This window comes from Aristolochia californica, unplaced genomic scaffold, assembly GCF_029961685.1.
Source record: "Aristolochia californica isolate CCGP_79_NKW_82.1479 unplaced genomic scaffold, dmAriCali1.0.hap1 SCAF_2, whole genome shotgun sequence".
Classification (NCBI taxonomy): domain Eukaryota; kingdom Viridiplantae; phylum Streptophyta; class Magnoliopsida; order Piperales; family Aristolochiaceae; genus Aristolochia; species Aristolochia californica.
This window is the reverse complement of record NW_027181881.1, coordinates 43305023-43320359: the sequence shown is the minus strand read 5'-3', so window position 1 is coordinate 43320359 and position 15337 is coordinate 43305023. Positions and strand designations below refer to the sequence as shown.

General features: G+C 37.9%; 2 protein-coding genes across 6 annotated transcripts in view; one reads left to right on the top strand and one right to left on the bottom strand.

Moving 5' to 3' along the window:
- Positions 1–9088, top strand: part of LOC137957196 (guanine nucleotide exchange factor SPIKE 1-like) — a 74345-nt gene extending 65257 nt beyond the window's left edge. For both annotated transcript variants that reach the window (XM_068804932.1, XM_068804933.1), the window contains exons 25-32: positions 280–462; positions 4612–4755; positions 5289–5462; positions 5540–5887; positions 5987–6319; positions 7233–7418; positions 7617–8591; positions 8698–9088. In XM_068804932.1, coding sequence (XP_068661033.1) covers positions 280–462; positions 4612–4755; positions 5289–5462; positions 5540–5887; positions 5987–6319; positions 7233–7418; positions 7617–8591; positions 8698–8952 — 2598 coding nt within the window. In that variant the 3' untranslated portion in view covers positions 8953–9088. The remainder of the gene's footprint in view (positions 1–279; positions 463–4611; positions 4756–5288; positions 5463–5539; positions 5888–5986; positions 6320–7232; positions 7419–7616; positions 8592–8697) is intronic.
- Positions 9089–9453: 365 nt separating this feature from the next.
- On the bottom strand, positions 9454–14630 carry LOC137957197 (protein NCA1-like). 4 transcript variants are annotated; one of them, XM_068804935.1, is made up of 9 exons: positions 14531–14630; positions 13263–13551; positions 12917–13148; positions 12545–12690; positions 11234–11321; positions 10970–11116; positions 10139–10288; positions 9946–10057; positions 9454–9850 (listed from the first exon to the last, which is right to left on the bottom strand). In XM_068804935.1, the coding sequence occupies exons 2-8, from the start codon at positions 13523–13525 to the stop codon at positions 9980–9982; spliced, it is 1104 nt and encodes a 367-aa protein (XP_068661036.1). In that variant the 5' UTR covers positions 13526–13551; positions 14531–14630; the 3' UTR covers positions 9454–9850; positions 9946–9979. The 4 variants fall into 4 exon arrangements, with proteins under 4 accessions (XP_068661036.1, XP_068661035.1, XP_068661038.1 ...); XM_068804934.1 differs by having other exon boundaries at positions 13263–13540; XM_068804937.1 differs by having other exon boundaries at positions 9959–10057; positions 13263–13540.
- Between the last annotated feature and the right edge of the window lie 707 nt (positions 14631–15337).

Here is a 15337-nt window from a genome sequence, read left to right as displayed (position 1 = left end):
TGTGGACAAGCAGTAAAAACATCTATAGCCATGTTTGGATATGTTTATATTTATGTGACCAAGTTCATACTTGAATCAGTTACTACTTCTTAAGCTATGCAACCATGGCTGCGTAAGCAATGAAATAAGAGTAGGTTTAGAAATGCATAAATATGACTTTCACTTGGTCCTGATACATTTTCCTTTTTCCCTATAGATATTTGAGCATGAAATGTCATACAATGTCATTTGTTCTTATTTTTCCATTTTCTCTAATTTTTTTGCTTGTGTTAATTGCAGATACTAGATGAGATGCCTGTATTTTATAACTTAAATGCAGTAGAAAAACGTGAGATTCTGGTCGTCATGTTGCAAATTGTACGTAATCTTGATGATACTTCTCTAATCAAAGCATGGCAACAAAGTATTGCTCGCACCAGATTATTCTTCAAACTTCTCGAGGAATGCCTTACTCTTTTTGAGGTTTGTCTCCAGTAAGCCAACTTTATACGCTAATAGTGAATCTTTGATAGGCTTAGTGGATTTATCTTGAAATTGAAGAATGGTCATTTAAATGTTCTATTCTTACAATGTTTCCGCTCTAGTGAGTTTCATTAAGTTGGTGTTTGTTTCAGTTAATTTTAGTTGCAACACTGATAGTATTGCTGACATTGTATCTTCTACTCATTATAATTAGAATCTCATTCCTAGATCAACCAACTCTTTGGCTGATAAATTGGCAAAATTCGGAACTTCCCAACAATCTCTCATTGTTTGGGAGGGTTTCCCTCCTTTGTAAATAGCTCGTTTGAGCTTTTGTCTTAATAAAAATCAGCATTATTTAAAAAAATAAAAATTTATTCGCAACAACTAATGAATTAATGAAGTTGTTTACTAGTTGTTGGAGGGTATAAAATCCCATCTATTCTCACTAATACTCTCCCTCATGTCTAGGGCTGTGCATGGGTCCGGTTGGGGTCGGATTTACCAAAACCCGAACCCGAACCCGAACCCGATCACCATCCTTGTAATCCCGTCCCCGGCCTGTCCCCGTAAACTCGACTTAAACCCGACCCATCCCTGCCCCATCTCTGTAAAACCCGACCCGTCTCAATCATGTTCTATATATGTCTTATATGTAGGTCGGGTTTGGGAAAACCCGTCCCTGATCCGAAACCTGGCGGGTTTTGGGTCGAGGACAGTCGGGTTTTTTGGTGCCCTACTCATGTCTGGGCATATGAAAACGAATAATGTGCTTAAAGCATGGACAATGCAAACGAGGTACAACTAAATGGGCACCAACTAGTCCAAAATAGAAGAAATATTCTACTTTGATACCATGTTGGGTTTGAAATTTTGAAGCTTGTTAGAGATAAGGGTTTAGAGGCTCCTCTTCCCTATTTTTATAACTTAATCAAGGGTAAAAAATATAATTATGTTTATTCTGCCTTTTAACCCTAGCAATCTGGTTTCCACTGGAAAATACTTTAGTAAATAATAAAGAAACTAAATAAACTCAAATTATAACTTATAAAACTCCCCCTCAAGCTGTGGTGTATGGCTTTAGCTTTTTACATAATATGTCTTACATTGTAACCCATTTTAAGCATAAGAAAAAATAATAATTAACTAGGTAATGCTATTTGGCCTTGATTTTGAGCTTGCAATTTTAGGGTGGTTCTTGGACTAGGCTTCACTACCGCTAGTGCTTTTATAATCTCTCTCGCTCAAGCTGGAGAGTATATGCCATTTATCTCCAACTTGAAAACAATACAAAGTTTTTTTTTTTTTTTTTTGCTTTGCTATATTTGTCTTCTTTTTAATAGCACAAAACACAGAGGATAGAAAAAACAATGAAGAGAATGGCTTTTATAGAAAAAGGTAGAAATTATATGGGAGGCACTTTTTTTTTTTTTTTTTTTTTGTCTCTCTCTATATGTTATATACACTCAAAATAAGAAAATTGAAATCAATATATGCAATGATTCATCAATATATATATATATGCAATGATTTCAAACACAAAGTAGTGATTTTGACTGCAAAGTGTTTTTAAGATGATACATCTCAGATTAGGTCATTTAGAGCTCAAACAGAACCTCAACCACTAAATGGCAACAGAAAATCTGTCACCCAGTGATGCTAGTAGAAAATCCACTGAAGAACAAGAGTAGGGAATATCCAGTGAGGGGTAGTAGAGAACAACCTATCTAAAGTTAGGAGAAAATAACCCACTAAATGGTAGTAGAATGTCTCGAGGACAAAGTCACTCCATATACCTTGTTACTAAAGAATTCCCCTCGTAGTTTGAGATGGAAATGGAAACGGGTAGAAGAAAATATTCAAATTATATTATAACTTATAGGAGGCTTCACGCCAATGTAAGTTAGTGAAATTTAAGTATGGCAAAGTGCATAGCAATATCAGATTGCAACTGCAGAACCACCAGAGGAAACTATCAGGTAGCCAGAAAATTGACAACAAAATTTGACCAATATATTCATCAACAAATTGACCAGAATTTTAGGCATGAAATTGATCAAAACATAGACCACTAAGTCAGCAATAAAACCAAAAATTCAACCAAGAAATTTGACCTGGAAATTAAACACCAAGAGGAGATATACCTTCATACAACCTGGCTTTGCTCTGGTTTCAACATCGCCTGCAATCCTCCATTAGCAAGTTTCGGATTGAACTCATGTGGAAGCCTCGAGAATGGCATCAACATCTGCTATCATTGGTGACGCTGGTGCTTGTCGTATTGCTGCTGCTACCACTATAAGCTTCGACATTCAATGAATCATCGCTGAGATCAGGCGAGGGCCATTGTGGAATAACCTGAGCTACTTCTCCAGATCTTTACTGTTATGTGGTGCAGTTAGAGATGTCAAGGCTTTGAGCATTATTGTAGGATTTTTCCTGCTAAGCTTTGTAAACGTCAACATCACCATCGACACCTGCTACAGCAACAATTGCAACAGCAACAATATGTTCCTTAGCACTAGTCGAGAGCTTCCAACATAGCCACCAAATCAATTGTAGCCTCCAAAAATGGCATGGAGTAAACAGGGAAACTAGAAAATGTCTATAGGAATAGGAGGTCCTACATGACCAATCAGGAGGTTGGTCTTGTTCAGTTGGGAGTACTTGAGCTGCATCTTCTTGCATGATTCAATGGCATTGCTTAATTGTTAGTACTGAGGCCAGCTATTGTTTATGGTTACAGGGATCACTCTTTTATGTAAACCCAAAAAGGGCTGCTTTGCTTTGAATTATTGTGGGTTTTCTGTTTCCAGCTCTCGGGGAATTTTACCATAGAATCAATCATTCAGGTGGCTATCTGGATGGCCAAATTGGTCTTCCCGCTATCTGGGTGGAAGTGCTGGTGCTAAGTTATCCATGTTTTCGGCCACACTTGTAATAACACCTGTCATTTCTGTCCAGAAAAAGAGAGCACGCTGATCTTATCAAACCGAATTGAACTGTATGCACTGAGTCCAGACATGCAGTAAAAAAGAAGAAGCTGAACATGCACCCACTGCATATCACCAATTTTTCAGAAAAAAAAAAAAAGACGAATGGAAGGAATCAATAGCTAATTCAACTAATCAGCAAAAATTGGATAGCCAAAACAGAAATAACAGTGAGAGATTCATCAGAGAAAGTAGATACAAGGCAAAAAAAAAGGAGATGTGCTTCATCTGAGATCAATCAATCACACGATTACTAATTGACAGACTAAAATCGAAAAAAGAACAGAGATCTGGAGGGAAGAAAGGATGACCGCTTTAGTTACATAACACATGATTAGAGACGAGAAGAACAAGGGTACGAAAAAAATTGAAAAGAGTATATTTAGGATAATACATTATCTCTGTGAGGTGAGTCTATTGAATCAACTCACAGATGCTCTGGGATGATCTAACCAGATAATAAAGTGTCATCTTTAAAGTTTGAGATGGAATGGGTGAATGATAGAAGAGATCCAAAATGCTTTACAGAAGTCATGCTGTTATATCACTCAAATATAGTATGTGCTCTATTAAAATTAATGGCAGATGTCTTGATTGTGTATCTTTTGGGTTGTTTTGAGGAATTAATGCCAGATGACATATTTGTATTTTCTATTACCTTATTCTAAAATCCCTTCTTATGTTTACTTCTTAAATATTGTGCCCTAGTGGTTTTTTATTTAATTAAATCAAAGAAGACAATTTAATAAACTGAATTGAAAAGAAAGCTTTTTTAGGTGTCCTTTTGTTTCATGTTTTGTCTTAAGTTTTCTCCTATTCTGCTCCTTGGACAAGCATTGCAAAATCTCTCTTGTATCTGTCTGCTGGTGATAAGAAATATGGATATGCTTTTCTGTTTTTGGTTACTATTTGTATTTTCTCCTTTGCACTTAAATTGTATCTCTAATTAGACTTCATAATAAGTAATGGAATTGTTTAAAAAAAAGAAATAAAAAGGCAAGAATAAGGCAGATTGGTTGATGGTGATCTTTTACATCTTGACATGGTGTTCCATGCAGATTGTAGTCTCGACTGATATTGGCATAACTGCTCTGACTCATTCCTGATTTTATTACTTTTTATGTTAGTGTCTGATGTCGACTACAACACTTTACAGCATAAAAAAACTACAGACAGCATGCTTGTAGGATGTAGCTCCCACAGCCCTGATGGAGAAGGTCCTGTTTCACCAAAGTATTCTGATAGGCTTTCTCCAGCAATCAACAATTACCTATCTGAGGCTTCTCGGCAAGAAGTTCGGGTAAGGTTTTCACATTTCTTCTTTAGTTTGATAACTTCCATGAATGAGCAATACCCTTGCACTAAAGTGCAGTGACTGAACGATAATATGTTCTGGTCACTCTTTCACTGAAACAGATGTAGATAGGGTATATCATCATTCAGTTCTGGTAATCATCTTAAATTAATGGGTGATCATATATGTTAGTAATTAATTTACTTATCTGCATATATATTATTACTAGTACTGTGCTAGTACAAATTTTTTTATCTAGAAAGTAATCCCATATCTATCACATTCAAAAGAGAAAAAAAATGTCACATAGTTTGTGAAGTGATCCATTAGGCTAGGCCTTTGAGTTTTTTATTTGGATGCCTTTCTTCATGTGCTATCTGTATTCTTGTATATTTTACATCCTTAATTTGAATCAAGTAAACGTTTTGTCTCTCCAAGGGCTTTGTTGTTTCTGTTTCTAGTCTTTGTTAAAAATCTTGTGTGGTGATTATTATTTATCCTGAGAGGAAATATTACCCTTATTACTTACTCTATTGCAGAGTCAGGCAACTCCTGACAATGGTCATTTGTGGCAAAGAGTGAGCCCTCAGTTGAGCTCCCCTAGTCAGCCGTATTCCTTAAGAGAAGCCCTTGCACAGGCACAATCTTCTCGCATTGGTGCTTCAACACGTGCACTGAGAGAATCTCTACACCCTGTACTGAGGCAAAAGCTGGTATATCATTTACTTTAACGTTTGTAGCAATGTTATGTTTTATGATGATTGAATTCACACATCGTGTTCTTATTCAGGAGCTCTGGGAAGAGAATTCGAGTGCTGCAGTTAGTCTCCAGGTCTTGGAGATAACAGAGAAGTTCTCCACTGCTGTAGCTTCCCAAAACATTGCTACTGATTATGGAAAACTGGACTGCGTAACATCTATATTTATGAGTTTCTTTTCACGTAGTCAACCATTAGCCTTTTGGAAAGTGTTGTTTCCTGTGTTTGACAAAATCTTTTATCTTCATGGAGCAATTTTAATGGCAAGAGAAAATGATCGCTTTTTAAAGCAAATTGCTTTCCACCTTCTCCGACTTGCTGTTTTCCGAAATGATTCTATCAGGAAAAGGGCAGTTATTGGGCTCCAAGTACTTGTGAGGGTATGGCTTTTTTCTTTCGTATTAGGACAGTCAATGTTCAACAAACTTTGGGTTTACTGCATTTATGATCTAATGCGTTTGTTTCTCCTTGTGTCTCAGAGTTCATTTTATCATTTTATGAATACAACACGATTGAGGGTGATGCTGACCATCACATTGTCAGAGCTATTGTCTGATGTACAAGTAACTCAGATGAGGTCTGATGGATCACTTGAAGAAAGTGGCGAAGCTTGTCGTCTTAGAAAATCTTTGGAGGATATGGCAGATGAAGTTAGGAGTTTTGACCTACTTCTGGAATGTGGGCTTGCTGAGAATGCTCTTGCAGCAGTTCCCCAAGGATCACAGGAGAACCAGTGGTCCTGGTCAGGTGTTAAACATCTGTCAAATAATCTGATTCTTGCCCTTGATGCAGGCCTTGAGCACGCTCTTTTGGTAAGCTCACACAGTTTTCAACTTTATCGAGGAGAATGATTTTCTTTAATATTTTATGCTTGAAAAGTAAGCAGGTTGCACATCATGAAGCAGGGATATACTACGGTAATGTTAGATATGCTTCTGTAGTCAAAATTTGTGTGTGCAGAAAGCTAAAACTAAAGAATTCCTATCTGACTAGGGATGCAAATAAGCCCAGCTTGAGCCTGTATGGGCTCAAGATCAAGCTTGAGCCTTATATTGAGCTGAAACTCAGGTTGAGCACAGGCTAGACCCCAGCTCGAGTTCTGCTTGGCTTGGTTATAACTTGTCCAAATTGGCATTTTTTGTAAAATAAAGTGCATAAAGTTCCAGCCAGCCTGTATGGCATTGAGCCAAGCTCAAGCAAAAATGAGCCAAGCCTGAGCCATGTGAGCTCGGCTCAATGCCATGCAGGCTGGCTGGAACTTTATGCACTTTATTTTACAAAAATGCCAAATTGGACGAGGTATAACCAAGCCAAGCAGAACTCAAGCAGGGGTCTAGCCTATGCTCAACCTGAGTTTCAGCTCAATATAAGGCTCAAGCTTGATCTTGAGCCCATGCAGGCTCAGGCTGGGCTTATTTGCTTCCCTAGTGAGATAGGTATTCTTTACTTTTAGCGTTCTGCACACACAAATTTTGACTACAGAAGCATATCTAACATTACCCTAGTATGTTTGAGCTCAGTTGAGAATTGAGCCAAGCTTGAGCAGCTTAGGAGCCGGCTGGGCTCAGAGCCACTCCTATATCTTGCTCTTAATTCTAGATAAAGCGTCAAATGAAGTTTCCCTTTTTTTGTCATCCTAAGATTGGTGCAACTCCATGGTTCCGCTATGCCAATGGAAATGGTGTTAAAAAATGTTAAATGATACACATATTTCTTTTTTGGCAGGGTTCTGTGATGGCTATAGATCGGTATGCAGCTGCAGAGAGCTTTTATAGACTTGCAATGGCGTATGCACCGGTTCCTGATCTGCACATAATGTGGTTACTGCATTTATGTGATGCACATCAAGAGATGCAGTCTTGGGCTGAAGCAGCTCAGTGTGCTGTTGCTGTGGCTGGTGTCATTATGCAGGTAGTAATCATGCAAATCACTATGGGAATATGATTACATGAAATATCTTCTCCGCATTACTCATTTTGGTAGCCATATGATTTTCCTTTAAAAATACATAATATGAAGCTTAGTCTTGCCATGTATATCTGCAATTTTGTTTTTTTTTATTGTGTTTTTCATTCCCAAGTCTTCCATTTTCTTGTTGGTTTCTTTCAGGCCATTGTTGGGAGAAATGATGCTGTTTGGACAAAAGACCATGTGGCAGCTTTGCGTAAAATCTGTCCCATGGTCAGCACAGCTATTACTGCTGAGGCATCTGCTGCAGAAGTAGAAGGATATGGCGCATCAAAACTCACAGTGGACTCAGCAGTGAAATACCTACAGCTAGCAAACAAACTCTTTTCTCAGGCAGAACTTTATCATTTCTGTGCCAGTATATTGGAGCTCATAATTCCAGTTTATAAAAGTCGAAGGGCATTTGGTCAGCTTGCAAAATGTCACACATCACTCACAAACATTTACGAATCAATCCTTGAGCAAGAGTCAAGTCCCATACCATTCACTGATGCTACTTATTACCGAGTTGGATTCTATGGAGATCGTTTTGGGAAGTTAGATAGGAAAGAATATGTATACAGAGAGCCTCGTGATGTGCGTCTTGGTGACATCATGGAAAAACTAAGCCACATATATGAATCAAGAATGGATGGCAGTCATACCTTGCATATTATACCTGATTCTAGACAAGTAAATGCTGATGAATTGCAGCCTGGGGTGTGTTACCTTCAAATAACTGCTGTGGACCCTGTCATGGAAGATGAGGACCTTGGTAGCAGAAGAGAGAGAATTTTTTCTCTTTCCACTGGGAGTTTGCGTGCTAGAGTCTTTGACCGATTCTTGTTTGACACACCATTCACCAAAAATGGAAAGACACAAGGAGGTTTAGAAGACCAATGGAAGCGTCGCACTGTTCTCCAGACGGAGGGATCTTTTCCTGCACTTGTAAACCGATTGCCGGTGGTGAAATCAGAGTTACTGGAATTTTCCCCTGTTGAAAATGCAATCGGGATGATTGAGACTCGGACCGCTGCTCTCCGTAATGAGCTAGAGGAACCTCGCAGTTCTGAAGGTGATCAGCTCCGTCGCCTCCAGAGCCTCCAAAGGATCCTACAAGGCAGTGTTGCAGTTCAGGTGAGTAGGTTTAGAATTTATGTTTTTAAGCAGCGATTATTGTATCGATGGGTGGTTTGGATGGTAGAAGTTCCTAAATGTTTGGTTTGGACTTCGAAATTTGCAGGTGAACAGTGGTGTTCTCAGTGTCTGCACTGCCTTCTTATCAGGTGAGCCTGCAAGAAGGCTTCGGTCACAGGAACTACAACAACTTATAGCAGCACTTCTTGAATTCATGGCAGTTTGTAAGAGGGCAATCCGTGTTCATATCAGACTGATTGGAGAAGAAGACCAGGACTTCCACACCCAGCTTGTAAATGGGTTCCAGTCTCTCACCGCTGAGCTATCTCATTATATTCCTGCCATCCTTTCTGAGCTGTAATACTGAAATGTTCATATGTTCTGTAATTTATTCATTTTTAGCCGTTGTTCCCTATCCTAGTGTTCATATCCAACAAAATTGTTTTGGTAGTGTACATGTCCTTCCAAGTAGTTTTGGTAACAATTTGTTTCATTTAGATGATCAAACTTTGGTGTCTTTTTTCCAGCTCTTTGTTTTTGGGCACAAAATTGGCACATAATATCTTGTACCACAGGGACTTAGACGTGTTTTTCTCTACTCTCTGGAGGTGGTTTATGGGTTCACATAGGACGCAGGTTTTTAATATGTAACTGATGACCTCGGGTCAAATTCAATACGCCGGGAGAAAATGCTTCTCAGTTTACTAGGGAGAACAGGTTTCTATTGTGACCCAACTTTTTAGTCATTCGGTAGGCTTCCGTATGCAACTCAAATCACAGGGCACGATTAACCCAAAGGTGGAAAAGGCCGACTTTTAAGCAAAAAAAATGCTACTGGGAATAAGCTCTTGCATGTATGTGATTTTGATTGCCGGTGGCTCCCAAACGTTCTCTACTAGAATCAGTTTCAGAGTGACATAAAGGGGCTTGTGCGTTGATTGCCAATTACATGAGCCGGCGTATTCTTACCGGGAAACATCTGTTGTCTTTTAAGAGGCAACGTTGGCCATGTGAACAGAATGTTAAAAAGTTCTCGCTTTAGTTACAACGATGTGCAAAGTTTTTATTACATTTTATAGAGTAAAAAGGGAACTTGACGCAGTCCCTATAGAGCTGTGGTACACTGAATATAACAGTTACATTACGCTTTTAGATGACACGGCTTGACCATGATGCATCTGATTCGTTACCATGATCGTTATTCCTGAGGATTTGCAGAGTTAACATGACGTGTAAATGGCAGCCAGCATGTAAATGAGCTGCATAGAGCCACCACATGTTAGTAACAGATATTTTTGCATCAGGCAGAGTGCTCCTAATATCTGTAGAACGCCAAAACTTATATTACACGCACATGATATCTTAACTGGATCTACATGAGAAAGACCTCAAGTGGAGGCAACAGGACTTGTAGTACTTTGGTACTCTGCCATTTGATTATTCAGGAACTCGAGCACTGAAAGGCGCTGCATATTCAAAGTCACGGTCAACAGTTAGCCAACAGGACAATGAGAAATCTAAAATTCAACAGCATATGCGCGGCTTACCCGTCGCTCAATGCCACTTTCCTCGGGCCCCAATATCAAGGATTCTATGCACTTTATGGCTTCTTGGAAACCATCCATTGCCAAATTGTTACTGCCTAGAGACGGATCCACGTCAGCAACTTTGGCAAGAGATACAGCAACATCCACGACCTGGGTTTACAATAATTAGTTAGAAAAGTTAAAGATGGATAAAAGAAAAAAAAATCATCATACTAATACAAACTACTTCCTCTTCAGTAATCAAATTAAAAACTATGTCAATTATGAGGTAAAAGAAAAGTAGCTCCATTTCTTATAATTCGTATATAATGATTGAACAGTCACTATTGTAGACAGAAGTGAATTTGGTAAGGGTATGAACATGAAGAAAATCATCCCAACAAAACATCCGCTGAGCATTCAAACTATTGCAGTAAGCGTTTTGGACTATGGAAAGATCCATGCACCTAGTCCTAGTCAAAAGGTACAACAGTACGATCACAAGCCTGCTGAGTCATGATCACAGTCATTTGTATAGAAATCTGAAACTTTTAGCTAAGTAGCCAGCCACATAGGGAGTTTCTAGAGTGAAGTCTCGTGTTCAAGTCCCACCTGGTACAGGGTTCAACATTCAAATTTTTTTTAGAAAAAGTATAGGAGTGTTATAAACTAATCCTTCACTTTTTTAACAACTTACTCTGCATGTAGCAGCAGAAGTAAAGGATTTGTGGACAGGATAGTTCTAAATACCCTATTTCCTGAGCATCCAAGCCCTTGATTAGCTTGGAGATATGCAGCACAAGTGTAAATAAAGACCTACCTTGCCCATAATTAAAGAATGAAATAGCTAACCTGAGACATGACTTTTGGATTATTTCTAACTGCACTTTGACGAACATCCAAAGATTGTGAATAATAAGATTTTGCAGCTTGAAGGTCACCATCATAGTATTTCAAATCTCCAATTTTATTAAGAGAAACAGATAACGTGTGCACCACCTGCAAGAAATCATCAGCATAGAAACATGTCAACTAGCAGTAGAATCATGAGATAAAAATATTAACATAACCACAAAGCGATTGCTAACTTAAGATAAGCACAATGTACATGCTAACCTCTAGATCATTGATAGATAGCTTTGAAAGGAACCAAACACTCTCTTTGTAATAGCTGATTGCAGATCCAGAGTCCCCCACTGCACGACTGCAATTCCAGAACACATGCATCTGAGCATGACACTAAAAATGGAGGCAGCGGGTCTCATGCTCGGAGTGATTTTCTTGTGAATATACAAATGCAGTCACTCAATGATTTCGAACAAAATCAAAATATTCACAATTATATTTTCTTATATTTTTTCCGCGACCTTACAATTAGGTTCAAATTTTCAATTAACCTTTTAAAATTTATACAAGTATCTTCACTTTTAAAGTAAATTTAAATAACTCACTGTTATCATGCAAGCAAAACTTCATAACATAGTACGGAGGATTAGATTCAAGGAATGACAAGTTGAATGCATCCTCTAAAGTGTGGATGACTTAGATTTCTGCAACAACTAAGAAAACTACAATCAGAATTCACGTTTAATGGTAAAACTTGAAGAACAGAAAGTAAGGTTTCTGAAACTATTAAGAAAATAGACAATGGACAATAACACAAAAAGATAACTTTATCCAAGAGAGAACAAAAACTAGTGACTTCATTCAATAGCAAAAAAAAAAATGATTTTTATGTTACATATGAAGGCCTTTTATAAGCATGCAAATCAACAAAATAAGGACCTCCTATGTTGTCCACTCTAGGAATAGATTCTAATAAGGACTTACTAAATCTTGTTCTATTTATTGGGAAAAAAACTTAAAAACAAGAAACAACTTTTAATTTTGTAGAGTTGCTAACTTTAGACTTAGTTAGAAACAACGAGCTTTAATCAAAATTAGTAAGTTGCTATTTGGGTGATGCTTCCTATAAAATCACAAACCCTAAACCCTAAAACTATTTTTTTTCTCACCTTAAAAAAATTAGTTACTATCATAATACCAAATAAAAGAATAATATGTAGAGATAATTTAGGAGCAATATTAATGACAGAAGGATATGACTGTCATTTAAGATGGTCTGGCAATTCAACATAGACGAAGCAAACTATTGGATAGGTTTATAAAGGCAGATAAAGTAACATAGGTGAAATTGTGACAAAAGTGTTCAAGAGCAATCAAATGATCGAGCAGAATGGAGAAAGATTCAATTATATTTGAAATAATTATGATGAGGAAAAGACAAAAGAAAAACTACCCTGTCCAATAGTCACAACTAAAACCAGTAAAAGAAAGCATGCTCTTACTTATAAGGTTAAGCCCCTAAACTTTCTAAATGCAAAGAGTATTCTTAATGAAGGGAAAAGACAGTATAAGAAGAAATACCAGCAGTCACCAAGCATCCCCAGGACTGCACCAAGTTGTGAATATAACTCTAATGAGTCACCTGACAGATCTAGTTGTTCCCTCATGTCCTCCACACAGAGACTAAGTCTCGATTTGGCACTTGCTATATTCTGGAAATGGAATGCCTGGATATGAAACTACCTCTGATCAAAGTTGTAGAAAAGAACAAGCCCAAGTGAAATAACCAACAAGTTTCAAAAAAAAAAAAAAAAAAGAAGTGAAATAACCAACAGAACAAGAATCCAAAATGATATAATCATAAAAATGAAGAACAAGCATTCAACTTGCTTATGAAAAAGACAAGAAAAAAAGGATAAGTAGGAACAGAAATTTACTAAAAAACAAAGTTACCCTCATAGCTTGTTGCACCAAGAAAGCTCCCCTCTCCATTGATACGTCCTCATAAATCACAGTTTTACATTTGTTTCCAATATCTTTTTTGTCTGCATTAATTGGACATCTTCTGATTCTCGCATGTCCTTCAATGAAGCGGTCTACGGTATCCTGAAGGTCAGCATCTGGTTCAATACTCTCAATGTCAGCCCCACACAGTGGGCAGTCCTTAAACCGTGAGATACATGCTCTGGTAAAATGCAAGAGACAAACAGGGCACAGGATATGAGAGAGAGAGAGAGAGAGAGAGAGAGAGAGAGAGAGAGAGAGAGAGAGAGAGAGATGCCTCTGAAGTACTACTTACTTGCAAAACTTGTGAGAGCATGGGACACATTTGCTGCTTTCAAATAGAAGAGCTTGGCAAATCACACAACTCAGAGGACCCAACTTGAATGTATGGGAATCATATCCTAGTGGACACTTCGGTGACACAACGGCAGCATTCTTATCATCTTTTTCAATCTTGTCACCATCACCTGAATGATATTCGTTATCTGTTTTGACCACGTTCATTGGGCAGACAGAACCAGCAGGTGCTGCACCTGCAAATGGACATCCACTACTCATCTTGATCACAGCTCCCTGTATCAAAACTGGATGTTAACGAAGCCACAACAAAGAGAAATATTGGATAAGTCAGCTTGCATTTTTTAAATAGGATCTATATTGAATGTGTAGCTATGCAACATAATAAAATTACAAGTCATAGACTAGCTCTTTTCCATATCCTTCACTCCGGTTAATTCCAGATATTTGGAGCTCAAAAGCTACAGGCTAAACCAAATACATAAGGCATTTCAACTTCAGAGAGTGAAAAAGATGAGAGATAGTTTCCAAACAAAATACGAAGAAAGAAATTCAAAGTTTCGGAACTAAAAACACAATTAAATCATATAATCCAGGGCTACTTGAAATGCCATATCAGCAACCATGTATATGAAAAGGGCAAAGATATATACTAACATAACATCTGAAACATGTCATAAATCCTTAATATTGAATAGCAGAGATATGCCAATTCATCTATAACTATACTTATATACGCCAAAAAAAGATCCTCCGGAACAAGAAGACACATATTTCACAGAAATTCTGTAATCAGATTGCTACGTAAAAACATGTAATAACCTGTGAAAACTCTAATTAACTTTCACCCTCCACGAACGGAGTTACCGATTGTGTTCCTTGGATCTTCTCAATTACCATGAATTGGATTTTTCTCACTATTTCTTCAACAAAGTAAATGGATATGAATAGACAACAGCGCCAGGATAGTGAGAATAAAAAAATTAAAAAAATGGACCTAATCGCGAGGTAACATTTTCAAACAAAAGACAAGAAAATCAAGCAACAGATCGTGCAATACAAGAGATGAGCTCGGAAAAACAAATTCGATTCAGATTAAAAGTTCAGGAGGAGTGAAAACCTAGATTCAGATAGAATTAATGGAGGACATCTGTCTTGTGAAAATGGAAATGAAGGTGATAAGATCCCGCCATTATTGAAAAAAAACAATCTGCTCTAAACAGGAAAATGAATCAATGAAAAATAAAGGATGAAGGAGAGAAGCACCTGAAGAAATGTAGTAGAGAGATTTTTGGGAGGAATTCCTGACCGCTCTTTTTCTGTTTTTGTTTTCGGGTTTCAGGCCTACTCTTCGTACATCACTCGGTTTCTGCTGTCGGTGTGATTGGATAACCGGGTGACATATTGTAAGATCGAAAGTACAAAAAGGCCCAGTTTGATGGAAACCGATTGGATTCACTTATTTGGGCTGGATGGTTACATCAAAACCCACGATGTTACTAGTCCAACAATGTCAATCCCTTGGAAAGCAGAAGGGCCCAATTTTTCATACTAATAAATATTTGAGTATTTAAATATCTTCAATAAATAAATACGTCAATAAGAAAATATTTTATTTAATTCGTGATACGTGATCAATAGCTGTTATTCTTGAGTGAACAAAATAATGGGAGAAAACGGTTGGAAAGGCATTAAGCCTCACAATACACAACCATCCAAGGGCCCGGTTATAAATAAGACAGCTCAGGCTTCGCTGTCCACGGGTGGCTAAGCTGTGACAGTTAGGAAACCGGTCGGAGCAACTGATCTTTTAATTTACTAGTCTGCGTCACACCATCATTAATGTGTATTAAATTGTCACCAGATTCAGCAGAGACTTTCTCAATGACGGTGAGGTCTTATGGAGATGGTTTTTGAGTAGTCTGCTCCAAGGATTTGATCTCCAACGGAAATGCTTTCAGGTTTTGGTTTAACAACGTTCACCTTCCTCAACAAGTGTAGTAGTTACATGGTGTGGGCAGAGATGCTGGCCAGTACCTGTTCACCATTGCCAGCAGAGACCGGTTTCCAACT